Here is a 26,921-nt window from a genome sequence, read left to right on the forward strand (position 1 = left end):
TTTGATGTGTGATTTTTTCAGCTTTATATGTTCTGCATTTGGTGTAAGTACCATGAAAGATTACTATTACAGCTCTAGTTTAATTTTTTATGTGCTACAGCTGCTTCAGAATACCTGTAATGAATGGGGGCATCATGTACATCAATTCCTCTTCCTCTGTTCTTCCAATAGGATTTATCAACTTAGTTAATTCTTTGGGAGAGTTTTTCCCATACATGTTTTCCCTCGTCTAACTAGCCTGTTGTTGGGTAGGGATTATCTCTATCTGTTTTTCGAATTGTACTTTCCAAGCGCTTAGTACAGTGCTCTGCACACAGTAAGTGCTCAATAAATATGATTCAGTTTGGCTGTCATGCAGAAGATGCTCAACTGTTAGTAATATTTTGCTTAGTTTATCATATTTTATCCCAATCTCTCTGATGTTTGCTATTCACCACCACAAACAGTGAAAGTAACTTTAAAAAGATAAGATCAGGATCTACTAGAGACCTCTTTGAACTCTGCTGCTAGATAGTAATGATCTCCTCAGAGGGCATAATCTTAATAGTGTAAACATACGGTATGGGTTCTATGAGCCTTAGCCAAAGAACTATGACCATTATCCTCACAAAATGCTTTGCAAGCAGGTCATGCCTGTCATTTTGAATTAAAAATGGGATAAAGCAGAAGTATTCAGTTTATTGATTCTAGTGACAATAAACTGTTTGGGGTGGTACTATTGGGCTGTCAGCCCCAAATTGCGATAGGGAGGAGTAGTTTACCTCTCAATATTTTGGGAGGATTCTTTAGAGGATGCAGTAATCCCCAGAAATGCTTCAGAACAAAGAGGGCTGCATTTGCCACCCTTGCCTGTTTTGGTGGCCATCTTTTTGCCCATGTTCTTTAGTTTAAAAAGAAGGAAACTGCAGATTAAGATTAGAATTCATTCATTCATTCAATCGTATTTATTGAGTGCTTACTGTGTGCAGAGCACTGTACTAAGCACTTGGGAAGTACAAGTTGGCAACATATAGAGACGGTCCCTACCTAACAGTGGGCTCACAGTCTAGAATCTTCTCAGAGTTTTCCCAAGGTGCTTTCTGTTTCTCTGCCTGAGTTAGAAACAATTCAGAAACACATAGATTTTCAGGAATTTCACATCCCAATCAATATTTTCACCCTATCTAGGTCATTGTAGATGGAAAATAACCTCTGTCTTGATCCTTGAAGAATCACAAGTCTAAACTGATTCTCATAATTGCAGTTATGTCTTTGGAGGCCCCATTAACAGTGGTAATGTGTGATTTATATTCTTGACTGTGAGACCGTTGTTGGGTAGGGACCATCTCTGTCTGTTGCTGACTTGTACTTCCCAAGCGCTTAGAACAGTGCTCTGCACACAGTAAGCACTCAATAAATACGAGTGAATGAATTAATACACATATATCTGGGCTTCTCTTAAAATGTAATATTACTTTTAAGTGCCTTTAATCAATTAATGGCATTCATTACACACTTGCTGCTTGCAGAGCACTCCAATAAATGCTTGGGAGAGTATAGTACAAGAGTTGGTAGAGTGATCCCTGCCCACAAGGAGCTTGGATTTTCTTTTAGTGATTATGGAACGCCAAATCTTTGGTATGGTCTCTTTCTCCGTCTTCTGCATCAGGCTTTCTTTAATTATTTTCAAACCATTCACATTCTGAAGAGTGATGAGAAACTGCAAAGTTTCTTCCTGTTTTCCAACACTGTTTATCCTACCCCTTAAGGAAGTATATCCCATACAGGTTGTCAAGGCCCAAATTTCAGAACAATTACTACCTTATTTATAAGAACCATTTAATAAAAAATAATGTTTTCTGTTAACTATTTGACTAGTGAAATTGGATGATTAAATCTCAAAATTAAAAAAAATTAGATATAATTATGTAGTAAATTGACTGCAAAGTCATTGTTTCTGATGCCTCCAGAATTATACTAACCAAAAATGATTTATTCTAAGGTTACCACAATTTACCCTTAAACTTTCATCATAGATGTTTTCATGGAGAATTACTTTCGAAATGTATCACTTAAAAGTCTTCCTTTAGTTCTTGGGCAGTAGGATAAAATATGTCATAGCTTTTCACAAGTGAGGGAATAGTACCATACAATCTGTGTTGTGTTCTAGCATTGACATTCTTCACGGAGTGATTGAGTAGTCTTCAATCTTGAACAATAAAGAATGCCTTCTTTTTAGAATGGAAATTCTAGCCTTGCTTTTGAGATGGAATATCATAGTTTGACTCTTACATAATGATTTAGTTTTTCCCCACTTTACCTCATGGAAGTTTAAAATTTTTCTGTGAGAAATGATTTCAGGGTTTTTTACTATCTTGCCCAAGCTTGGAATTTTCCACAAGTGAACTAGCCTTAACTAAATACAATATTGTTATACTTTCAATTACTGCTTTTGCCTAGTTTGGGTTTATTCATATGAATAGAATACTCTGCAATTATTGATGATGATCATCACCTACTGGCATTTATTGTATTTACAGCACAGTTCTAGGCAGTTGGGAATGTACAACTTCAGTGTAACACACAAATCCTTGTCCTCTATCAATGGGGTCAGAAAATTACAGCCCCAAAATAGTTTGAATTATTTGAATATTCATTTATTATGTTTTCTTCCCATTCACCCAAACTGCTGTGTTGAGGATTAGAGGCACATCACAAACCCCAAAATGAAACGGGTCCCGTTTAATAATTGAAATTAAGGCCAAATCAGCCCTCTTTATGTGGGTTTTCAAATTCCACAATCTCCACAGCTATCCAAAAACAATGAGTTACTGTTCTGTGATTCCATATATGAATGGTATCTAGATCCCAGATATGGTCCAAGTTCCATTTTCTTTCCTGTAATTGCTTATTCAAATCAGTTGCCTACAATTCCATGCCAGCAAGCATATACAAATGTTTACAATGGTTGTTATTTTAGGCGGGTCAGAGAACTAAACAGCAGCAACACCAAGAAGTTTCTGGAAGAGAGAAAGAGGGTAAGTGCAATCATTTTCTTGCAGCTTGAAAAATAATCACAAGTAAGCAGTTCCAATTTTAGTGGTGGAATTCTTTCTTACTCTGTTAACTTTTCATCCTGGGACAGTTTTGCAAGTTATGGCTAGCCATTTGTCAAAAATCTTTGAGGGAACTGTTGCCACTTTTATCATTCAGAGAAAACACCTGTCAGTTTAATAACTGGCATTGCAAAAGTAAGAATTCCATGCATCTTCTGAAATTAGGGAGTTGGGTGGTCGTGTCCACAGCAGCTCAGGGTCCTTGCCTCCAGGGAATGGAGCAATTTCAATGGCATAGTTGGGAGGGTTTCAGGCAGTGTTGAGATTCATTCATTCAATTGTATTTATTGAGTGCTTACTGTGTGCAGAGCACTGTACTAAGCGCTTGGGAAGTACAGGTTGGCAACATATAGAGACGGTCCCTACCCAACAGCGGGCTCACAGTTGAGATGAAACCAAACCATTCAAAATTGTGCAGTCCTAACCTAGAACAGTCTGAATGATTAGCCAGCCTAGCCCAGAGCAGAGCCCTGTTTGAAAAATGACTGGTCACTATCAGAAAGTTAAGCTAGAAGTTGTAATTGTGTATCTGCTATGTGCATTAATTGGTCTAAAATTTTAGTACAGTGAATTTTGGATTATTCACAAATGGAGTATTATTTAAAAATTTCTATTAAGCTTAAGCCTTTTTATGGTATTTGTTAAGCACTTATTTTGCATCAAGCACTGTTCTAAGTGCTAGGGTAAGTACAAGGAAATCAGATTGGACACAAACCCTGTCTCACATGGAGCTCACAGTGTAAGTTGGAGGGAGCCTGCCTCATTTCTGCTAGCAAAAGTTCCAGCAGTAGCTCTTTCCAGACTCCATCTGCCCAAAGTCTCTACTTCCCCTTGCCCAAACAGGCCCTGAAGTCACCTCCCTCCATTTCTCAAATGGAACACAACATATGGCCTCTAGTTTGTTTTTGAGCTCTTCTCCCTTAATTAGTATAAATATTTGATAGTTGACTGTACAGACCCATTAGCAGGACTTCCAAAGTATCACTGCTTCTCAAAAACCTTGTTGATTCAATATTACCATTTTTTAATGGTATTTAAGTGCTTACTATGTGCCAGGCTCTGTACTAATAGCTGTGGTAGGTACAAGACAATCAGGTTGGACACAGTCTATATCTTACATGGTGCTGGCAGTATTAATCTCCATTTTCCAGATGAGGTAACTGAGGCACAGTGTAGTGGTAGAACTGGGATTAAAACCCAGGGTCCTTCTGCTTCCCAGTCCCATGCTCTATCCACCAGCTAGGCCGTGCTACTTCTCAACTAAGACATCAACCAATACCTTAAGCTACACCATCATTTCAGCTGTGTTTAATGTTCTCATTTGCAGCTTGCAATGAAGCAATCCAAAGAAATGGATCAATTGAAGAAAGTTCAGCTTGAACATCTGGAAGTCCTGGAGAAACAGAATGAACAGGTATTTTACTTAAAACTCGTAACTGCTGCCATCAAAAAGCTAAGGATGCAATTTTGAATACTGTTCTTTCTTCAAACTCAGCTATTGATATTAGTGATGGCAAAGAAAGATATTTGAAGAGTGAAGCTCTTATTACCATACCACTTGGGGAAAATTGAGAAAAGTACTTCTATTTGGATTGGCAAGCCAGAAAAGGAAAATCTTAAGAAAGTAACAAGAGGTTGAAATCATAATCTGGGGTGTGGTGGTGATTAGAGTTTCTTTAGATTTCCATAATGTGAAGGCTGTGGGCATTTACTACTTTAATAACCAAAATAATAAACAGGTGACTCACGAGAGTCCTAAATGAGCAAGATTACTCAATGGCAAGTAAACCTTCTCCCAACATAGCTACCATTTTAGATAGGCAAAGGAAATGAGCAAACAAGAATATGTAGCCAAACTGCTTGCTAGGTATCAGCAGATTTCAATCCAAGTTGAACTACTCAGGATTGAGAACATATGAATATCATCACTATTTTCTAGAAGGTCAGAAAAATCATTTTACACACTCAGATTACAACCACAACTCCTCTTCCTGTAGCACAGTCAGTACCTTCAATCCTGTCCAAAATGCCTCAAATTATTTCAGTTGGCAGAAGTGCCAGTTAATAAGGCCACACAGGATAATTGAAACATGAAAGAACTTTGGGTTTTTTAATATACGTAAAAATTGGAGGGTTTTTTTAAAGTATTTTGTTTCTGTTTTCTGTCTTTTGTTTCTCATTGTAAATACACTTTCTAGATTTGGAAAGTGCTCAGTGCCACTGCTAAGCATTTTTGGCCCTGTGGAGGAAAAAAAAATCCCAAAATCTGACTGGTTGTAACATCAGTTCATTTTAGACTGTTTCTGTCATTTCCAGGCAAATGGCCCAGTCAGAAAAGACTCAGTGAAACTTTTATTTTAAATCTCTCAGCTATGATTTGAGATCTGAGTCTCATTTCACCAGTTTTAGCATTTATTTTCAGCACATTTGATACACACCCTAAGTACTTTCTTTAATTTGCCATTTGAAACTTTTTTTCAGTGCTAGAAAATGAGTCAGAATTATCTTAGGTCCTGTCATTCTGTCACTTAAACTGAAAATGAGACATCATTTGTGCCCATAGAGGACAGAACTGATATCAAGTTGAAAAAAGTTCATCCAATCTAAATTGTTTTAAATCATGTTAACAGGTCTTGACTCATTATTAGTTAATGCACAGTCAATAACACCTGGTACTTTTTGTTTCCCAACTACTCTTAGGGGCTAAAAACAAGACCTAGGACTTGTGCAGAGACAGTAGCTGAAAAGCTAACAAATTCTGTTTGCATCATATGCAAAACATAATGGGATACTATCCTATAAAAATGAAATTTTGTTTTAAAAGATTTGGCTAATGGTATAGACACAGTAGAATATTTTTTTCATTATTGTGACGTATCCCCAGGACCTTCAAGAAGGCTATTAATATACAATTTAAATTCAGTAAAACTATGAAAAAATAATTTGAGAAATTACTAGGCACTTCAGGCATATAGCTATGATCTGATCTTGGTGATTTGACACTACTGTATGTTTTCTAAGGCCCATCTGTAGTTTCACTATCTTCAGTTATGCTGGCTTTACTATAGAAATTGAATTAATCATGGTCATGGGTATAACTACACTCAAGCATCCTAGGGAATTTATCCTATTTTAAATGCCCTAAGGGGCATTTTCAATTTTCAATTACAATTTCATTCAGGGGCCAGTTTTAGTGTTTAACCTCTACCACAGTCAGAAATTCAATCCTAACCCCTTCCTGGTGCAGTTTAAAACAATCTTCAGTGCAATAATCCAGTTATTTGTCTGATAACAGTGTGTGCTCCTTAATCATCATTATTATTCCCCAATGCAGCCCTTCCTTTCAATGCTAAAAAGTAGCATGACCTAGTGGAAAGAACACAGGCCTGGGTCAGAGGACCTGGGTTCTAATTCCAGCTCTGCCACTTGCCTACTGTCACCTTGAGGAAGTCACTTAACTTCTCTCTGCTTCATTTTCCTCATCTGTAAAAAGGGGGGTTAAATCCTGATTATGTTGCATGCACCCCAGCACTTAATAAAGACCATTATTATTATATTACAGTGCTGTTTCTGCACCTCGATCTCAAGCCCTCTTTATTCTCCTCTAAACACGCCTGATTCATATAGTTCTTTTAATCCTTCTTCGTTATTAGTTCCTCCAAACCCTACAGACCTGAGGGGTTCTTACGGAGGCGGGGAGAGGGGTCTAAATCACTGGAGCAAGTCAGAATGATGGTCTGCTGTTGCTAATGGGTGCACGTGTGTTTTGCCTTTTGCTTTTCTGTATATTGTTTTTGCATCCATTTCTCGACTTCACTTCAAGATTCATTTATTTTATTTGCTTTGTGTTGTATTACTCAATTTTGACATTACTATTTTTGTACAGCTTTTGAAAACCTGTCATGCAGTGTCTCAAACACAAGGTAGGATTGAACCCTATCATAAGCAAGCTTCTCCTTTCCTTCTAAACTCAAACATTATCGTTGGTGCACTCTTTGTAAATGCAATTTCACAGAAGTACCAGTAAGATCATGACTGTTAATCTTGCTCACGATTAACTCTGAGGGGTTGGAAATGAACAGTGTAATTGTTTATATCATGCTTAGGTTTCTCAGGTAACTAACTGGATTTAAACACATAACGTTACAAATGCTTTAGACTTACTGCTTCTCTGGTGTGTTAGCAAAAGCTACCAATATGCAGGCTTGGAATGACAGATGGCTGTTAAAAACAAAAAACAATGATTAGTGATGGTTTTAGTGTTGACATAAATACAATTGGCTGCTAATAGTGACACTAAAAAGACCCAGTTTTCCTCCATAAATTAGAATAGCAGCACAAAAAAGACCAAGTACAATGTTAAAAATAGATTTCTGAGCTTTCTATTGACTCCAGGAATACAAGGCTTCCACCTCTTTAAAATTCAGTTTGCAGAGATACATTACAAAGAATCTGTTAATCATACTTAGTGTTGCATCTGTTCTGCTACAGCTTCCTAATAGTCATTTTTCATAGAAGAGCTCATGTTAACCCTCTGGTGTAATAGCAGAAAATGACTTGCCCCCAGCTAAATTCCTTTCCAATCATACTCTCAGCCAAAAGAGGAAAATTATAGGAACTATTTTTAACTCTTTAAGAACAGTTTTATTGCTATTTTTCTGAACGTTGTAGTGTTATTAATGTTTTTACCATGGCACATTAATAGTCTTTGTGTATCATATTTTCACATCTGTGTGTTTGTATATACTTTCCCCCTGTGTCATCTGTCACTTTAGCCTATATAAGGAGGGAACCACATAGCCTAAGTACGGAGACCAAGAACAGCATTTTCTTGAATGTTATTACGTATGTTACCTAGAAGCAGGAAAAAAATTAATCAAGAAATTCATGGGACAGTTGTGTCAGGTTGATTGGCTAAGCCAAAGTACAGGAGAGACCACAACATGGTAACTAACCGTTTCCCTGCCCCTCACCATAGCACTTCAAAAGATAAGATACCGTGTACTTTCATTCATAGCAACATTTTCATGTTTTCATTCTTAATTTTTTTCTTTTTAATTTTACAGTTTCACATTTGAAAAAAAGGGCATTGTAGAGGTGGGCTAGGCGATCCACAGTAAAACTGAGTTGGCCCAAAGTGTGTTAACAGCTGAGGAAGTGAGAGAGAGAGAGAGCCCACTGTTAGTTTATGAAAAAGAGGGATATCAGATAAACAAGATACTTTAATGTAATGGGCCATGGATAAATTACAAAGACTCTGGTCCTGCACAATGCACTTCCAGAGGTGCATTTACTCTTTCATGTCCACAACTGCTAAGCAAATAACACCACCAGGGAGTGATTTAGACATTGTGGTAGCTCCAGGAGAGTACTGCAAAGTGTAAACGTGCCCTTCTGGTGTTACAGGCAAAGGAGATGCAGCAGATGGTGAAATTGGAAGCCGAGATGGACCGCAGACCAGCAACAGTGGTGTAAAACTCCATAACACAAACTGAAGCTGAAAAATGTAGTAGTGTCAGCTATCAACAGAAAACTCCAGACCACAGGCTCCGTATATACAATTTAATATTTTGAGTGCTGAATGTCCTTTGCCAAACTACAGCTGTTAACTGAAAGGAGGCACACAGTTTAACCATTGAAAATTCTACTTAAAACATGTTTGTCTTGTAAAATATCACAAATCAGATGAGCTTGGTACAAATAACCCTGCTTTATGATGCACTACTAAGACATGTTTGGGCTGCAGTTAAAAACCAGTGCATGTATTGGAAAATTTTGATCTGAAAATTCATCAGCAAAACTGAGAGTCTGATTGCCTCAATAATTTTACAGGATATTTCTACATCCACATTACCTCATTAGGAAGTGCCATACCTTCATCATGCTGTAAGAAGCTGAATTCCTGTAAAAGTTGTTGAAATGGTTAAATAGAAAAAAACAACACATTTTATTTGTGCCAAAACTCATTAGTGCTCAAAGGTTAAAAGGAACTGTGGTTAGGCACTTTAAGCAAAGTTTACATCAAACACTGCTTGTATAGAATTTGCATTTTTGATCTATCACTGCAGATTCCAAATATTTCAATTCATTATTGTATTTTAAAGATTGTGAAATCGTTATTGGCAAAAGTTTGTAACTGTGAAAAATGTATAAAGTATTTATACACTGAAAAATCATATAAATGTTGACAAAATTAGTAAACAAGATTACTAGAACTTTGCATGTGAAAGAAGCACCAATTATGACTAATCCTTTAGGGGCACAGTCATCTATTATTACCAAGTAAATACTGATTAAATGTATGGCACAGAATATTATTTGATTAACTACCAAGCCTTTTAGGATATGACAAATATATATATGTGTATATGAATTATGTGGGCATTCTTGATACTTCAAGTTCTAGTTTAAAAAAGTACATAACTAATTTAATTTTACACAAAAAATATTTATGCAGATTTTCAGAATTTCATATCAGGAAATAACCTTTTTATGTCTGTTAAATATAAAGTTTGCTACAAGTGTTAATCTGCATGGTCTTAGAGCCTGCTGTAGTTTTACTGCAGACCAGTGCATGAAAAAGCATTCCATTGGGATTTGCCATGCTACCAATACAAAGGGGTCTGCATGGAAAACTGGTAGTTTAGAACAAATCAGATGACTGATTTCAGTATACAAAGCACCAATTGAGTTGTTGTATATGCTTGTACAAACTGATTCTGTGTAATCCTCTAAACAAAACAGATGGAGAGATCATTATGTTACCATCAAACTTCAAATGAAACTTTCAACTTCTCTAATAAAAGCTTAAAACAAATCTGGTCACCAGTGCAATAATTCTGGAAACCAAATTCAGGTAGGCCAAAGCCGACTGTAGCATCATAATAAACGCTCTCCAGAATTTTTTTAAGGGACCCAACTGGTAAATTCTTACATTTCTTTTTTTAAAGGAGCTAGAACAATATCAGATTTTATTCCTAAATTCTACTCGTCATGAGTGATGAAGCTGGCAAAGCACTTTTATGCTAGGCAGTTTGGAATCCTCATCCATCTCTCATGCCTCAGGCAGATTTAGAGAACAAAAGAGGCCAGCAACAATAGTATTGGCTTAGCATCTGAATGCAGAGCCCTACACTAAGCACTTGGGAGAATACAATAAAAAGCCAGACACAAACTATTTGCAAATAGTGGGAGCAAGAACAAAGCTAAAGCTTCTAAGAGCAGGCATATTGACAGATTAAAAAAAAGGAAGTAGTGGAAGTAAATCACTATGTAAGTTTACAAAGCAATCTTTAGGACTTTTGTGCTAAGGGTAGCTGTTGGATGGAAAACAGTGGGGAAAGTTTCCTGGAGGAGATGCACTTTCACGGGAGGGCTTTGAAAGATAGAGCTGTAATAGGGCAGATTGGAAGGAGGAGGATACCAGCAAAGCACAGTAAGAAGGTTAGTTTAGGAGTGAAGAGACTCAACTGAAGGCAGATGAAAACAGCCACTGTGAAAAAAGGAGGGAGCTGCTGAACATCTATAAAGCCTGTGGTAAGGAATGGATCCTACCTGTCTCTGGGAGCTGTCCTTTCCTCCGAAAAAAAAGACTTCCAAAATGATTTGCCACACTGCTTGTGTCTGCCTGGAATGGGAGACTAGTGCTTGTGCCGGGGCGATGCTGAAACAGATCCAGACCACATAGAATTGGTAAACAAATCTACAATAGTTTAGCCATGCTTTACACCCTACACATGCCAATCATAAGCTTGACATTACCATTCCCTACTTGCCAAATGCAAGAAAAATATCCTAATGCACCCAAAACAATAGCAACTCTTGGCAGTTGAGAGGAGTCCAGTGCTACACTGGTCACCGTTTGAACAGCTCCAAATCAGTGAAAGCTTAGAAAAGTATCCCCCAACTCACTATGGCAGGTCAAAGTTCCAGGAGATTGAAGACACCTGGAAGGAAGTCTGTGGTTCAGAAGCAGCTGCATGTAGACAACTGAGCCTTTGAGGTAAAAGCACTGAGACAAATAGTTGACTGTGGACTGCTTTGCAGGGTAGCCCAGTTCTTTGGACTTACAATAACCTTGGAGAAGCAGTATTCCAAAAAATGTACATCGACAACGCAGTACTGAATGTCATTATGAAATTCTGTTCTGTGCCTATACAGCAGGCTTAATGAAGCAGGAAATCAAATCAAGACTGCTGCTATCTCCTTAGAAAGACTATCAGTGAGGGGGGCAAGAATTACAATAAGTTGCAATCAATAGTATTTATTGAGCACTTACTATGTTCAGTGTACTGTACTAAGTGCTTGGAGTGGGTAGATATGTTACAGGTACAGCAGCATGGCTCAGTGGAAAAGAGCGCGGGCTTTGGAGTCAGAGGTCCTGGGTTCGAATCCCGACTCCACCACCTGTCTGCTGTGTGACCTTGGGCAAGCCACTTAACTTCTCTGACCTCATCTGTAAAATGGGGATTAAGACTGTGAGCCCCACGTGGGACAACTTGATCACCTTGTATCCCCCCAGCGCTTAGAACAGTGCTCTGCACATAGTAAGCGCTTAATAAATGCCATCATTATTATTATTATTAGGTACAGTGAGTACGCTGCATTAGAGGAGTGAAATGTGCAGACGGTTATAGCAGGAAAGCAGTGAGGTAAACAGAGGACAAAGTGATTGAGTGCTTTAAAGTTTTGGGTTGTAGCATTGTCATTCATTCAATTGTACTTATTGAGCACTTACTATGTGCAGAGCACTGTCTAAGCGCTTACCTTTCTATACAGCTCCAAGACCTGGCCAATCACAGAAGCAACAAGCATTCCTCTAGGATTACTATGAGTGTCAGCTATAGTGTCAACATTAAATGGCTGGCCACAAAGCACATAAGTGGCAGAGCTGGGATTGGGACCCAGATCCTGTGGCTCCCAGGCCTGTGCTCTCTCCACTTGGCCACACTGCTTCCAAGCCTTCCTTTCAAAACTATGACTTGCCCTAGGTAGACACAGCCTCTATGGGGGATTGTAGGTCGTACAAAATATTACAACAGTTAAAAGACTCAAATTAAAGATTCAGATTAAAACAGTCTACCTTTAGTCTTCCAGGTGACTCTCAAATGATCAGAAGAAAGTAGCCTTGGGATCTGCAAAAGAAAATGAAAATTGCAATGAAACCAACTTTCTTGAATGTCAAGTGGTACACGCCCAAGTTCAGAGTACAGTGCTCGGCACACAGTAAGCATTCAAGAAATATCATTGAGTAAGTTTTCACACTTCACCCACAGTAAGAGCTAATATTATTCAGCATTCATGACAATATACTACACAAAAATTTTCTATGACAGTGAAAAGATCTGAAAACAAAGCTTCAAATTTACAACTTCCACAATTAAATTATCACTCAGAATATGTGAAGAGGGTGGGAAACAAATTGTAAATGAATATATCAAAATGTTCCATTCTCTTTTGCATAAATCCATTCTGAAAACATAAAAACGAATGGCATATTTCAGAGCAGAATGAAAAATAAACACCCAAATGTAGAATGGCTAACCCAATATAAAACAGTTTGGGATCAAATGGTTTCAATGGAAAAAGCTTACATTGGGAATGTGCCATTTACTCTCTCTGAAATGCACATGTACCAAATTGCCTGAAGTGTCATAAAATGGAGGGTGTCATGCCCAAACAAGCTATTACCTTAAATTAATCAATCAATAAACTTTTACTGCACAACACCAAGTTACAAGGCAGTGTACTAGTTCAGAGTACATGGTAGACACTGACTTCAAGAAACTATTAATCAACTCATTTGAAACAGACTACCTAAATATTGCAACACTCCTAACTTCCAAGTTTTAAGTGGGGATGAAATAACTAAAGAGAGGGGGAAAAGGATTTGATGATATGAACAGTCATCCAGAGTAGACTATAAAAGACAAGTTTTCTCTTGGAAAAAACACCATTTGAAAATAAAGGTGCAAAAGGATTGATTTCTGATTTGCTTTAAGTCATTTCCTCTTTTTAGCTTACTATCTGGCCTAATTACTCTGCAATCCACAACCTTTGATGGAGCTATAAAAGCTAGCATGTTCCTAAATGTTACAGGTCATTTAGATTCCATTTCACAGCACTGGAGCAGAAGCTTTCTAAATTAGAACCTAGTGCGCCTCTCCAGTCACTACATTTTACACAAAAAGGTCTGGCAATAACACCGACCCAGAATCCTCAACCTAGAACATTACAACCTTTTCAGTGTCAACTAACATTTACTGAAACAAACTGGGGTCACAGCCCTTGCCTGGCAGGTCCCAGGGGGTGGTGAAAACATGATCCGTACTAGGAAAGTTAAGACTCCTAACGTTCACCAGTATGACTTATGGTCTTGGGTAGATGATGATGCTCCTTGCCTTAGAAAAGCAGTCTGACAAAGGGATTATGTCTCTGACTAATGGCATCCTGGTATTTCAGAAAAAGAAACACCAGTCACTCAACAGAAAGCATGAAGATCTTAGAGTGTACCTAATTGAATAGGTTGGCAAATCTCGGAGAGGACCGAGTTTTTATTCATGTCATCTCTCTTTTGGTGGCCACAGGAAAAGAGTTGGGAAAATGCACTTTGAGCTGTGAAAGAGTGGGGCAGAGGGAAAGAATGCAACTTCTTTACCCAAGATAGTATGCTCTACATAGAAATATGTAAATGAATACTTTTATTTTTCCCCTATCCTACTTTCCTTACACTCTTTTCCCAGTTGTACCTTTATCCTGCCATCTACCTACCCCACTAATTGTAAATAACTAGTGTCCTTGCCCTGGGTAGACACAGCCTCTATGGTGGTTTGTAGGTGCTATACAATCTTACAGCAAACAGCCTCAAATTAAAAATTCTGAAAAACAATCTACCTTTAATCTTCCAGGTGACAGTCAAAAGATCAGATGAAGCTGGCCTTGGGATCTGCAAAAAATGAAAGAAAACTTTGATGAAACCGAATGTCAAACTGTCTTCATTTTCATGCTGTACACACCCAAGTTTAGAGTACAGTGCTCTGCATACAGTAAGGACTCAAGAAATATCATTGTTTTCATACTTCATCCACAGTAAGAGCTAATATTCAGCATTCATGACAATACGCTACACACAAGTAGCACCTCCATCCCACCACCATCCCTTTGTTCACAGGTCTGTAACTCCCTCCCTCCCTACATTCAAATCTCTCCTAAAATCCTACCTCCACCAATAATAATCCTTTCCAGATTGACTTCCCAGCATCCTGAGTCGTATCTCTACATTGTAAACTCATTATGGGCAAAGACCACGTCTGCTAATTCTGTTGCATTGCATTCTCCCAAGTGCTTAGTACAGTCAATCCTTTGCACATGGTAAGTGCTCAGTAAATTCCATTGATTGATATCAGCCTTTCAGCCAACTCTAGCACTCATGAACTTAATTATACTCTCCTCACCACTCTTGTGTATATGCCCACTTTATTTATTTTGAATGTTCTCTCGTTGTGAATATTTTTATATGTGCCTTCCCATTCAGAGTGTAATCTCCTTGTGGACAGGGAACAGCTCATTTCACTATTCTGTACTTACCAAGCATACAGTGAGTGATTGGTAAGTGCTGCTACTACTCTATTGTACTTATGCAAGTGTTTAGTACCCATAATGGGTTTTCACTACATATTTCATCTTGACAGCTGTTATGGAATAAGAGGATTCTTCCAACAAAACAAGCTTGTTTGCAGACAGTGTAACAGTGTTGGAAGAAATGGTTTATGCACGTATGGTTGTCATCAGTGGGTGTAGATGGAGACAAGAAGGTAACCAAGAACTGAGCCCTGACGGACTCCCACAGTTAAGGAGTGGGAGGAGGAGCCCACCAGAGAGATCAAGAAGGAGTGATTGTAGAGAAAGGAGACGGAGGTATCAGTGAAGCCAGTGTTAGTGTTTCTAAGAGAAGGGGATGGTCCACAGTGTTGAAGGCAGCTGAAAGATCAGAAGGAACAGGATGGAATCGAGGCCGCTGGATTTGGAAATGAGGTGGTTATTGGTGACCTTAGAGAAGGCAGTTTCTGTGGAGTGGAGGAAGCAAAAGCCAGACCGCAGGGAATCAAGGAGAGCATTGGAGTAGAGAAAATGGAGGCAGCTGGTGTAAACAACTCGAACTGTTTGGAATGGAATGGAAGGATAGAAATGAGACAAACAACTCCAGAATTCATTCCTTCCGTCCCATCCAACTCCTGTCAAAGCATGAATCCAGTCTCTCCTCTCTCCAGTCTATACTTCCTTCTGCTGCCCAGATCATTTTCTAAAAAAAAAATGCCACTCCTCAAGTACCTCTAAACATTGCTCATCCATCGCCACACCCAGCCGTACACTTTACCCCTCTAATTCCAACCTACTCAGTGTCCTGCTGGAACTCCCTTCCTGTACTATCAGACTAGTACTCTCCCCATCTTCAAAGCCTAGCTCCTCCAGGAAGCCTTCCTTGACTACCCTCTCATCTCTAAATAGGGTGCTTATTTTCCCTCCCTACTGCCTCACCCACAAATTTAGTCCCACTCCTTAAGCACTTCGGTACTCATTCCCCTACAGGGTTTAAGTACAAATCCTTATACTCAGTTGCTTCACAATTTATTCTAATGTCAGTCTCCTCCATTGCCCTGTAAGATCCTTGGGTGGAGGGATTGTGGCCATTAACTGTACTGTACACTCCCTAGCTCTAGTACAAAATAAGCACTCAATAGATACCTTTGATTACATTGGATCTAAGTAGTAGTCAAAGCTGCAAGGCCTAGTGAAAAGAGCAGAGTTCTGGGAGTCAGAGGCCCTGGATTCTAAATCCGGCGCTGCATCTTGCCTGCTCTGTGACCTAGGTCCTATCACTTACCTTCTTGGTGCCTCAGTTTTCTCATCTGTAAAATGGTTATTAAAAACCTATTCTCCCTTCCTCTTAGACTGTTAAGCCCACATAGGACAGGGACTGTGTCCAATCTGATTATCTCGTATCTACCCCAGTGTTTCAGACAGTGCTTGCCAAATAGTAGGTGTTTAAAAATGCCATTATTATTATTATTACTATTAAGTGCTTGGAAAATCAAAACAAAAAAATAACAGTCTCCTGGCCCACCAAGAACCCATTCTGTTTGGGTTGAAAGACATAAGAATGTTTATAAATAAAGTTAGCAAAAGAAGCAATTGGAATTACAGTTATTTATTGTACTTATTTACCGTAAGTTATTTATTTATACATAAATTATTTACATTAATGTCTGTCTCCCTCTCTAAACTGTAAGCTGGTTATAGGCAGGGACTGTGCCTATCAACTCTGCCGTATTGTACTCTCCCAAGCGCTTAGTATGGCGTTCTGCACAAAGTAAGTGCCTAATAAATACCATCAACTGACTGATACAACTGATATTTAGAAGCGCTCAGGATGGATAGAATAAGTACATAAGTGCTGGAGATTGCTAGCAGGTCTGGATGATTTTAGGTGCTGGGAACTATCCAGGGAGGAGACTTGTGGAGGACATGGGATTTTAGGATGGCATGGAATGTGGGGAGCACTGTAGTCTTTCCAATTTGTGGAAAGAGGAAGCCCCACTAAGTCACTATATAAATGAGTAGTTTTGCTACAAGAAAGAACTGGTGCCAGTGGGGCCAGGCTGTGGGCACATCTCAATCAATCATCATCAATGGCATTTATTGAGCACTTACTGTTTGCAGAGCACTGTACTAAGCACTTGGGAGAGTACAATACAAAAGAGTTGGCAGACATATTCTTGGCCCACAATGAGCGTACAGTCTAGAAGACAAGCAGTGGCATTTACTGAACGCACAGCACTGTACTAAGCACCCTTGAGAGTGTAATAGAATAAATAGACAAGATCCCTCCTCTGAAGGAGCTTAGAGTCTTAGCCTTCTTTTCTGGTCCTTCTCCCCATTGACACCTGCATGGTCTTGGGACTGAACAAAACCACAGAAATATAGGCCTGGCTTAGGGAGAGAGAGGCCTAACGACTTTCCTCTGCCACTCCGGGTCTGGTGGACCTGCTGCCCCCAGCAACTTTTAGGGCACAGCCACATGTTCAGAAAGCCCTGTGGGCTCCAGGGACTTCAAGGAGCTGGTCTTATCACTAGTAATTTATGCCTTCAACTTCACCTTTCCTAATGGTAGGCTGAGGCAGGGTGACTACTGGCCTAGGACGGACCTCACGAGCCTCCTATTCCCAGCTCCAAAGGGGAGGGAGCAGCACCAACCCACCCAAACACCCAGTTCAGGTTCGGGCGCTCCACTACGGACTGTTTCTAACTAGTAATGCTGCCGGCCACTGCCAGCCACAAACCGGGATGGGGAAGGGGCCCAGAGAGGTGGCAGCACTGCACACACTTACTATGTGACAGGCACTGTACTAAGCACTGGAGGAGTACTAAACTGTACTACACACCTAAGTGGATGGATGCAGTGCTGAAACCAAAAAAACTCCCACTGGAATGGCCATGACAACACCCACAATCACCATTTTAAGCCATCTGCCCATCACATAACCTCACCCAATTGATCTTATAGTGCTTTCACAATGAGAAAAATTGACTTTAATACAGTAATGCTATTTTACAGGCATATTGTGCTAAATACAAGTTACTCCAGGTATCTGCAATGGTGTTTTTTCTACCAATGTTATTTATTGAGTGCTTTCTCCCTGCAGAGCACTATACTAAGCACTTGGGAAGTCCAGCGCTTAGAACAGTGCTTTGCACATAGTAAGCGCTTAACAAATGCCATTATTATTTATTAATACAATCCCTGTTCTCCCTTGGTAATAATAATAATAATAAATGGGATTTATTGAGCATTTACTATGTGCCAAGCACTGAACTAAGACCAAGTTATATACAGAAGCAGTGTGGCTTAGTGGATAGAGCACAGGCCTGTAAATCAGAAGGTTCTAATCCCAGCCCCATGTCTGCTGGGTGACCTTGGGCAAGCCACTTAACTTCTCTGTGCCTCAGTTACCTCATCTGTAAAATGGGGATGAGTGAGCTCCATGTGGAACAGGGACTATGTCCAACCCGATTAACTTGTATCTATCCCAGTGCTTAGAACAATGCTTGGCACATTGTAAGCGCTTAACAAGTACATTATTATTATTTATTATTATTATAAGAGATAATCAGTTTGGACCCAATCTCTGTCCCACCCCAGGGAGAACAGGTATTTAAATCCCATCTTACTGTTGAGAAAACTAAGGCACAGAGAAGGGAACGTGTCTATCAAAAGTATTTATTGAGGACTTACTGTGTGCCGAGCACTGTACTAAGCGGGGAGGGTCTAATGCAACAGAGTTGGTAGCCACATTGCCTAATGGCAACAAGCTTACAGTACAAAGGACTGTAAATCTACCAACTCTGTTCATTCATTCATTCAGTCGTATTTATTGAGCACCTACTGTGTGCAGAGCACTGTACTAAGCGCTTGGGAAGTACAAGTTGGCAACATATAGAGATGGTCCCTACCCAACTTGCACTCTCCCAAGTGCTTAGCAAAGTGCTCGGCACACAGTGAGCACTCTACACTACTGACTGACAGAAATTACGTGCTGCCCTGGGGCAAGTGCAGGCAAGTAGCAAAGCCAGAATTAGAACTCAGACTTCCTGACGTAGCGCAGTTTTCTTTCATTAAGCCACTCTCTCATTTCTATTAAAATACAGTACAACTCAAAATATGGTATAAACACACACCTCTACCGATATCCTCAATAACAGGTATAAATATTTATACTAAATGTCCACTAACCAAGCTTCTCTGCCTGGCACAACTAAATGTTACTTTTGATAAAACTGTAGACTGTAAACTCGTTGTGGGCAGGGAATGTGTCTACCCACTGTTACAATTTACTCTCCCTAGCGCTTAATCCCTGTGACTGATTGCTAAAAGTACAGTAAATTATTACTGTATTACTGTATCAAGAAGCAGCATGGCTTAGTGGAAAGAGCACGGGCTTGGGAGTCAGAGGTCGTGGGTTCTAATTTCGGATCCACCATTTGTCAGCTGTGGGACTTTGGGCAAGTCACCTAACTTCTCTGTGCCTCGGTTAGCTCATCTATAAAAATGAGGTTTAAGGCTGTGGGCCCCACGTGAGACAACCTGATCAGCTTGTATCTACCCCAGCGCTTAGAACAGTGCTTGGCCCATAGTAAGCGCTTAACAAATACTATTATTATTATTACGGAAATAATGGACTACCGTAAACTCATTGCAAAAAAATTGTAACAAGATTTAAAATCAAGAGCACCCTCTGACGGGACCCTTTTACTTGCTGTTTTACTTTTTTTCAAAACTTTTTAACTTTACTTTTTTTTGCTGTTGTACTTACTTGCTGTTTCAGAGGAAGCCTGTGAAGGGCAGAGATGGCGAGCGGGGGGGGGCTCCTTACCTGCAGGCGCTCAGATTGGGGCGTCCAGCACAGGTGCACTGACTGACGTTTGGGCACCTTGGGGCTTCTGCTCCTCCCGACAGTGGCCACGTTTCCACCGGCCCTGCAAGGAAAAATTCCAGGCGGTGGTCGGTCGGGAAGGGAAATTGATAACAATCCGAGCCCGGGGAGGGAAATGCCGACGAAGCAACCACGAGGAAATGGGGCGGAAGCCAGAAGGAAAATGGCAGTCCATGAGCCTGCCCTATCGGGGCCTTCCTTTGCCCCTTCCAGGCGGGACTTCCAATTCGGCTAATAGCCAAATCCCAAAGTCGGGGGTCCACCTGGGCTTCTTCGTTGAAATTAACGGAGGCCCGGACCTCCCACGGGCCCTTCCACGTGCCCGCTGCCAGTCCCGAGGCCCACGGGGCGCGTTAGGGCTGCTGAACCACAGCTGGGAAGAAACGAGGAATAATAATGATAATAATAATAATAATAATAATAGTAATAATAATAATAATAATCAATCGTATTTATTGAGCGCTTCCTGTGTGCAGAGCACTGTACTAAGCGCTTGGGAAGTACAAGTTGGCAACATATAGAGACGGTCCCTACCCAACAGTGGGCTCACAGGCTAGAAGGGGGAGACTTAATAATGGCATTTACTAAGCGCTATGTGCAAATCAATCAATCAATCAATCGTATTTATTGAGCGCTTACTGTGTGCAGAGCACTGTACTAAGCGCTTGGGAAGTACAAGTTGGCAACATATAGAGACGGTCCCTACCCAACAGTGGGCTCACAGGCTAGAAGGGGGAGACTTAATAATGGCATTTATTAAGCGCTTACTATGTGCAAATCAATCAATCAATCATTTATTGAGCGCTTACTGTGTGCAAAGCACTGTTCTAAGCTCTGGGGAAGTTACAAAGTGATCAGGTTGTCCCACGGGGGGCTCACAGTCTTAATCCCCATTTTACAAATGAGGTGACTGAGGCCCAGAGAAGTGAAGTGACTTGCCCAAGGTCACGCAGCTGACAGTTGGCGGAGGCAGAATTTGAACCCATGACCTCTGACTCCAAAGCCCTTTCTCTTTCCACTGAGCCACGCTGCTTCTCTAAGAATGAGGGAGGGTCGGCAGTCACGGGGAACGAGATGCTTCCCTGACTCGGGCCCCAATGCCCCCCTGGGGAAGGCCAGCCCCGCGGGGGGCAGCCAGCTAGGGGTTCAAATTCCGGCTCCGCCAATTGTCAGCTGTGTGACTTTGGGTAAGTCACTTCTCTGGGACTCAGTTACCTCATCTGTAAAATGGGGATTAAGGCTGTGAGCCCCCCATGGGACAATCTGATCACCTTGTACCTCCCCAGTGCTTAGAACAGTGATTTTCACATAGTAAGCGCTTAATAAATGCTATGATGATGATGATTATTATTATTATCATCATTATTATTATTATTATTCCATCTCGGAGCCGTTGGCTGGCTTCCCTCGGCCGTTTACCTCACGGGAGAAGCGATTCCGAGGCCCACTCGCTCCCCCCGGCCTAACCGGGGGCCGCCGGACCGTTGCAGTCTCTCAGCCCCCAGGGTCTCCCCCCCGGTGGGTGACCCGCGACGGGCCGCCTGCGGGCAGAAAATTGGGGGAGGCACCAGGACCTCAGCATTGAGGCTCAAGGACATTTTCATGTCCCCATGCCAGAAATCATCTACAGCTGTTAATAGTAATAATAATAGTAATTTTGGTATTTGTTAAGCACTTAACTATATGCAAAGCACTGTTCCAAGCGCTCGGGAAGATACAAGTTGATGAGGTTGTCCCATGTGGGGCTCACAATCTTAATCCCCATTTTACAGATGAGGTAACTGAGGCACAGAGAAGCTAAGGGACTTGCCCAAAGTCACACAGTTGACAAGCGGGGGAGAGGATTTGAACCCATGACCTCTGACTCCCAAGTCATGCTCTTTCCACTGAGCCAGGGCTACTTCTCTGCTTACTATGGGCGAAGATGAAAGCTGCCCCCTGCTAAACCTTCTGGTGCTAACCTTCTCACTGTAATACCCTGATCTCGTCTATTTCGCCACTGATCTCTCGCCCACATCCTACCTCTGGCCTGGACCGCCCTCCCTCCTCATATTATACAGATAATTGCTCTCTCCCACTTCTAAGTCTATTGAAGGCACATCTCCTCCAGGAAGCCTTCCCTGACTGAGCCCTCTTCTCCTCTTCTCCCATTCCCTTCTGCACCGTTCATACTTGGCTCCCTCATTCATCCTCTCTCCCATCCCTAGGTATGTACATGAGGGAGAACGAATCAGAGAGACCAGACTTCCCCGGGGAAAATCAAAATAAATAAGCCAGAATGTCTCCTACCCTTAAGAAACATAGTCTTTAAAAATCAATGTTTTTAAAATCCTGTGAGTCACCTGAGTAGACCTTTTCCCCGAAAGCCTGGTGCCGGCAGGGAACCGGGAAAGAACAATCTGGATTTTAGGACACATGTATATATCTATACATGTAAATAGATACAGCGCTTAGAATAGTGCTTGGTACATAGTAAGTGCTTAATAGACACCATCATATATATATATATATATATATATATAATTTACTTTTGTATTTATAGAGAAGCAGCGTGGCTTAGTGGAAAGAGCACGGGCTTGGGAGTCAGAGGTCATGGGTTCTAATCCCAGCTCCGCCACTTGTCAGCTATTTAACTTTGGGCAAGACACTTAACTTCTCTGTGCCTCAGTTCCCTCATCTGTAAAATGGGGATTAAGACTGCGAGCCCCACGTGGGACAACCTGATCACCTTGTATCCTCCCTGCGCTTAGAACAGTGCTTTGTACATAGTAAGCGCTTAACAAATGCCATCATCATTATTATTATTATTTATATAAATGTCGGTCTCCCCCCTCTAGACTGTGAGCTCGTTGTGGCCAGGAAATGTGTCTGAGTTCTAATGTACTCTCCCAAGCGCTTAGTACGGTGCTTTGCACACAGTAAGCACTCAGTAAATACAATTTAAAGAACAGATAAACGCGTGGCTTGCAGCAGTTAGGCTCTATCCCTTCTTTGTCCCCGGCTCCCAACTCCCTTGAAGTCCCCACCTCTTTCCCCAGTCCCTTCTGGGCCTGTGCCCCCCTCCCCGCCTCTCCCCACACCCCCATATTCTTTCCCAGCCCCCGACGGTTCCCGGAGGCTCCGGTTCCAGCCCATCAGGCCTGGAAATGAGACACTACATCACTGTCACCTGGCAGTCGGCGGCGCATCCCGCAGCTTCCCTCGGAAACCGGTCCTTTCGGCCACCGCCAAACCCACGTGAAAGAAGGATGGCGGCTGGTACTTACCCATCTGGGGGCCCCGAAGACGGCTGCGGGACCACAAACCGCTCTCTGCCCGCGGGGTAGCCGACGCTTAGGGTGGGTTGCCAGCTGGCCACCAAGCACCGCTCTGGCTGGGGGTCATGAAGGGCCTGGCGCAGCGGAGGGAGGGAGAGCAAAACAGAGAGTCCATGTTTTCTCCAGGGAAATCGAAATAAATTAGATAGATGATAGATAGATAGATATAGATAGATAGATAGATGATAGACAGATGAGAGATAGACAGATAGATAGATAGATATAGATAGATGATAGATAAATGTCTCCTACCATTAAGAAAAGTAATCTTTAACGATCAATGGTTTTCAAATCCCGTGAGTCACCCGAGTAGCCCTTTTTCCCCGCAAGCCTGGGGCCAGCAGGGAACCGGCAACAAAAACAATCTGGATTTTGGGCCGAGCGAGAGTTTCTGGAAGCTGGGGCAGGGTCGGCCGACAAACCCGGAGTCACTGGGCCGCGAAGAGCTCGGAAATCGATCCGTCTAAACCCATTCGGCATTAAAACACAAAAGACTTGTTTCAACACTGATGGGAGAAAAGAAAGAGGCCTCTAAATTTCTCTCCCTCCCTCGCTTCCCCCTTTCCAATTTAAAGGCCCCAGGAGGAGACGGCACTGGACTCCCGGATATGGAAAGCGGGTGAGCAGGGTTGTCCTTTCAAGTCAAACCCGCCCGAGCCAGCCCGGCCCCGTTTTCCCGGAGCGGGAGAGCCGCCTCGGCTGCGTTTGGAGAGCCCTTTGTTCGTTCTGCCACACCGGGCCTCGGGCTCCTAACCGGGGCGACGGGGCTGCGTGGGACTGAAACGATGGCAACGAAAGAGCTGAACCACAACGACTAAGAGCAGATTCCACAAAGGGACCTTCTCACCTTCAAGCAGGGGCTTTGTAAGGTGCAAGCTGCCATCCCACATCATGCAGTAGGAGCATCATTTAATAGGCGCATTGTAGGTCTCGGGTACTGACTTTGCACGTGGGAATTTTAGCCCTGGGCTTTCCCTTCCCATCTCACCTCCCTCCTAAACGCTTGGCGCCGGCCTCGGACTGAAAACTGAATACAACGAGGGGGATGCGAGGCAGGTGGCAAAGAGGGACAACACAGGGAATGAGAACTGAGGCAAGGGCTAAATCTGGAGTGTTTCTCTGGGAATTTCGTGGCCCGTAAAATTGGAACCAAGCCGCTTCCTCAGCAGCAACAGACCCGAAGCAGGTTGGAATAAAAGAAAACTTCCCACCACAATGAAACCTCCTCCTCGGGCCTCTTCCTTTCCCAACCTGGACAGCTGGCTCCCTCCGGTCCCCGGGGCCCAGAGATCGGGGTGCGGGGGTCTGACGGGGGTCCTGCTGGTCCTTCTCTTGAGACGTTCCACGTCTTCCCAGGGTTTAGATTGGTGATCCGTGTCCTGGGAGTGAAAGAGATGGAAAGAAGCAAAGGAAGGGTAGTTGGGGCCTTGTTGGGTTGAATGTCGGCTTCCTCTCTCTCGCCCTCCATCCTCCCCGCACCGGTCCATCGTCCCCGGGGGGTCTTCCCTCCCCTCTCTGTAGAACCGAAGGGTCCTGGCCCAGCCAGCACTCACCCACCTCCTCCAGCGAGGCCTCTCGGCCTGCAGGTCTCTCTCATCTGAAAACTTGGTCTTCCGGGAGCTTCCATCTCTTCGCAGCAGACAGGCAGGCCGTTGTGGACGCGGGCACAGTCTTGCTTGCCTTGAGGGCTGGGAAATTGCCCGGGCATCGCGCCCTGGGTTGCCCTCCCCCCACCCAGAGGGGAGTGGGGAGGAAAGAGGGCGAGCCCTGCCAGGCCCAGCAGTTTCCCCGGGCCATTCGGGGCAGATTCCTCGCCTCGATGGGCTTAGATGGATGTTCCCCTGATGGCCCGCCCTGTAAACCCGCCGGGGAAGCCATCCGACTGGCGCTTCGACAAGCGGGAGCATCTCTGTCCGGGTGAGTTTAAGCTCAGGCCTGACTGGCTTGGCAGGAAGGGGACAAAGATCCTCTGTCTGCCCCCTGGGCATCACTACCGGGCCTCAGAGCCCGGAGGAAGCCGGTTGGGCTGGGGCAGTAGCATCATCGAGCCCAAATCCCCGAGAGGCGTCTCTGCCCAAAAGGAGCTGAAATCTGCCCTCCGTTTTCCGAGCGCTCTCTCGCCTACACACACGGGGAACGATTGGAATCACCTCCCGCAGCCGGCCAGCGTTTCGGCATCTGCGAGCCAATTGCAACATGCATGCTTGCACAAAGGCAGACGCAGCACACGAGGGTGACAATGCCCCCAAACTTCGATGCAGATTTTGATACCGGTCTGCTAGATGCGGAATTTCGATGCTGAAATATGTCGTTTTTCCACTTGGTTTTGACTCCAGAAATTCCTAAAGGATGAGAAATGAAAACCTTCTCAATGAAGCAATGTCCAGTCTGATCCATTTTATAAATCAGTTCGCATTCATAAATTTTATAAATCTCTCTGGATGAAAACCTTCTCAATGAAGCAATGTCCAGTCTGATCCATTTTATAAATCAGTTCGCATTCATAAATTTTATAAATCTCTCTGGATCAGGGTTTTGTAGTAGTAGTAGTAGTAGAGCTTTCAAATTTCCAGCTGAAATCATCCCTGAAAAATGCCCTGTTAGAGTTAGGGGCTTGGCCTGCTGCTTATCTAGTTTACTGCAGCTTTATTAATGTACAGCTCTATAGACCACTAATACTATCTTCATTAATTATAATAATATACTAGTCTAGCTTGCTTAATTTGGTTCAAAAAAATTTCTCCTTCAGTGATCACCTTTTCTACTCAAGGTATACAGGCAATTAAGACTTACCCCATAGAAGTCTTTACTAGTGAATCTGGGTGGATGAGAGTTAATTAAATCCTCTGTCATTTAAGAGAAAACAATGCAGAGAAAGCCTACAGCTACCTCTTCCCTTTTTCATACAGACGTAGGTCAAAAATCTATTTGCATTATCAACGATCTCTAACCCATGTCCTTTGTTCTAAATAAAGACTGGTAAACTCTATAGTTACAGGAGGTTTTTTGAGGATGCAGGATTTTACTCACTGTAGATAATCTGCATTGTTTGTGCTCTGCCACCTAATAATTTGGCCTGCATCATTCACAGAAGAAAGTTAGTGGCTATTTTATTTATCATCTGGCCATTTTAAACTGGTCAGCACTTCATGGCCAAAGGCTAGGCTACCTCCCTTATAGTCTGTTTAGAAGAAGTTTTTATTCAAGTGTATAATCACATGCTATCTCTCCCCCTGCACCCCCCCCCAGCCCCATATTACTTATGTACATATCCGTTATTTATTTATATTATCGTAATCTGTATGGTCATCACTAGGCTGTAAGCTCATTGTGGGCAAGGAATGTGTCTGGCACTCTGTTGCATTGTACTCTCCCAAGTTTTTAGCACAGTGGTCTGCACATGGTAAGCACTTAAATTTCATCGACAAAATACTGCTGTCTCCCCCTCTTGACTGTAAGCTTTTTGTGGTCATGTCTACCAACTCTCTACCAACTCTGTCGTATGTACTCTCCCTAGTGCTTAGTGCAGAGCTCTGAGCACTGTAAGCACTCCATAAATACCACTGATTGATTACTACTTTGGAGTATCTAAGAAATAGCTTTCTTGCTTCCTATCCGTGAGAAAAAGAGGTTGAGAAGGTTTGCCAGGAGGCTAATTCTAAGTGTGTTACATCTGTCCCAGGCATCACTCACACACAATACACATTAGCATAGCTGTGCCGAAAGAGCCCATAATATCCTTCCCAAATAAAATGTCTTAATAGCATGGAGCATCAATATGACCTCCAAAACCATCAAATCTCTTAGTTTCTCATAATTAGTTTCAGATGTGAATCAGCACTTGTTACACTAGAGCAGAAACTGGAGAGTTACATTAAAACAAAGGCAAGGTGTGACACTACAATCACATTTCTAGATTAATTAAAAATATTAAAATGCCTGCTTATTGACCTTTCTGATTTAATATCTGACAAATGCCAAAAATATTGCAATGTTAGTCCCCCATTACACATTATACA

The 26,921-nt window shown here is 42.2% G+C and overlaps 2 protein-coding genes across 14 annotated transcripts in view; one reads left to right on the forward strand and one right to left on the reverse strand.

Annotated features, from left to right (window-relative positions):
• The window catches only part of PLCB4 (phospholipase C beta 4), a 365,501-nt gene extending 355,595 nt beyond the window's left edge, over positions 1-9,906 (forward strand). For 5 of the 7 annotated variants that reach the window (XM_038751360.1, XM_038751363.1, XM_038751362.1 and 2 more), the window contains 4 exons: positions 2,960-3,017; positions 4,423-4,509; positions 6,982-7,018; positions 8,502-8,590. In XM_038751360.1, coding sequence (XP_038607288.1) covers positions 2,960-3,017; positions 4,423-4,509; positions 6,982-7,018; positions 8,502-8,590 — 271 coding nt within the window. Of the gene's footprint in view, positions 1-2,959; positions 3,018-4,422; positions 4,510-6,981; positions 7,019-8,501 lie in introns of all 7 variants that reach the window. The other 2 variants (XM_038751364.1, XM_038751365.1) reach the window with 2 other exon arrangements.
• LOC119932275 lies at positions 2,431-25,230 on the reverse strand. Of its 7 annotated transcripts, none has more exons than XM_038751370.1 (8): positions 24,460-25,230; positions 24,154-24,281; positions 23,155-23,365; positions 22,852-22,976; positions 19,526-19,628; positions 13,989-14,049; positions 12,178-12,229; positions 10,775-11,041 (listed from the first exon to the last, which is right to left on the reverse strand). In XM_038751370.1, exons 3-7 carry the CDS (start codon positions 23,155-23,157, stop codon positions 12,207-12,209), a joined length of 315 nt encoding a protein of 104 aa, XP_038607298.1. In that variant the 5' UTR covers positions 23,158-23,365; positions 24,154-24,281; positions 24,460-25,230; the 3' UTR covers positions 10,775-11,041; positions 12,178-12,206. The 7 variants fall into 7 exon arrangements, 5 of the variants coding, with proteins under 5 accessions (XP_038607298.1, XP_038607297.1, XP_038607296.1 ...); XM_038751369.1 differs by having other exon boundaries at positions 10,775-11,070; XR_005452293.1 differs by lacking the exons at positions 10,775-11,041; positions 19,526-19,628; positions 22,852-22,976; ... (1 more) ...; positions 24,154-24,281; positions 24,460-25,230 and adding exons at positions 2,431-2,999; positions 4,375-4,488; positions 7,260-7,316; positions 8,970-8,997 and having other exon boundaries at positions 13,989-14,052.
• Positions 25,231-26,921: the final 1,691 nt, after the last annotated feature.

Source organism: Tachyglossus aculeatus, chromosome 9 (assembly GCF_015852505.1).
Source record: "Tachyglossus aculeatus isolate mTacAcu1 chromosome 9, mTacAcu1.pri, whole genome shotgun sequence".
NCBI classification, from domain to species: Eukaryota; Metazoa; Chordata; class Mammalia; order Monotremata; family Tachyglossidae; genus Tachyglossus; species Tachyglossus aculeatus.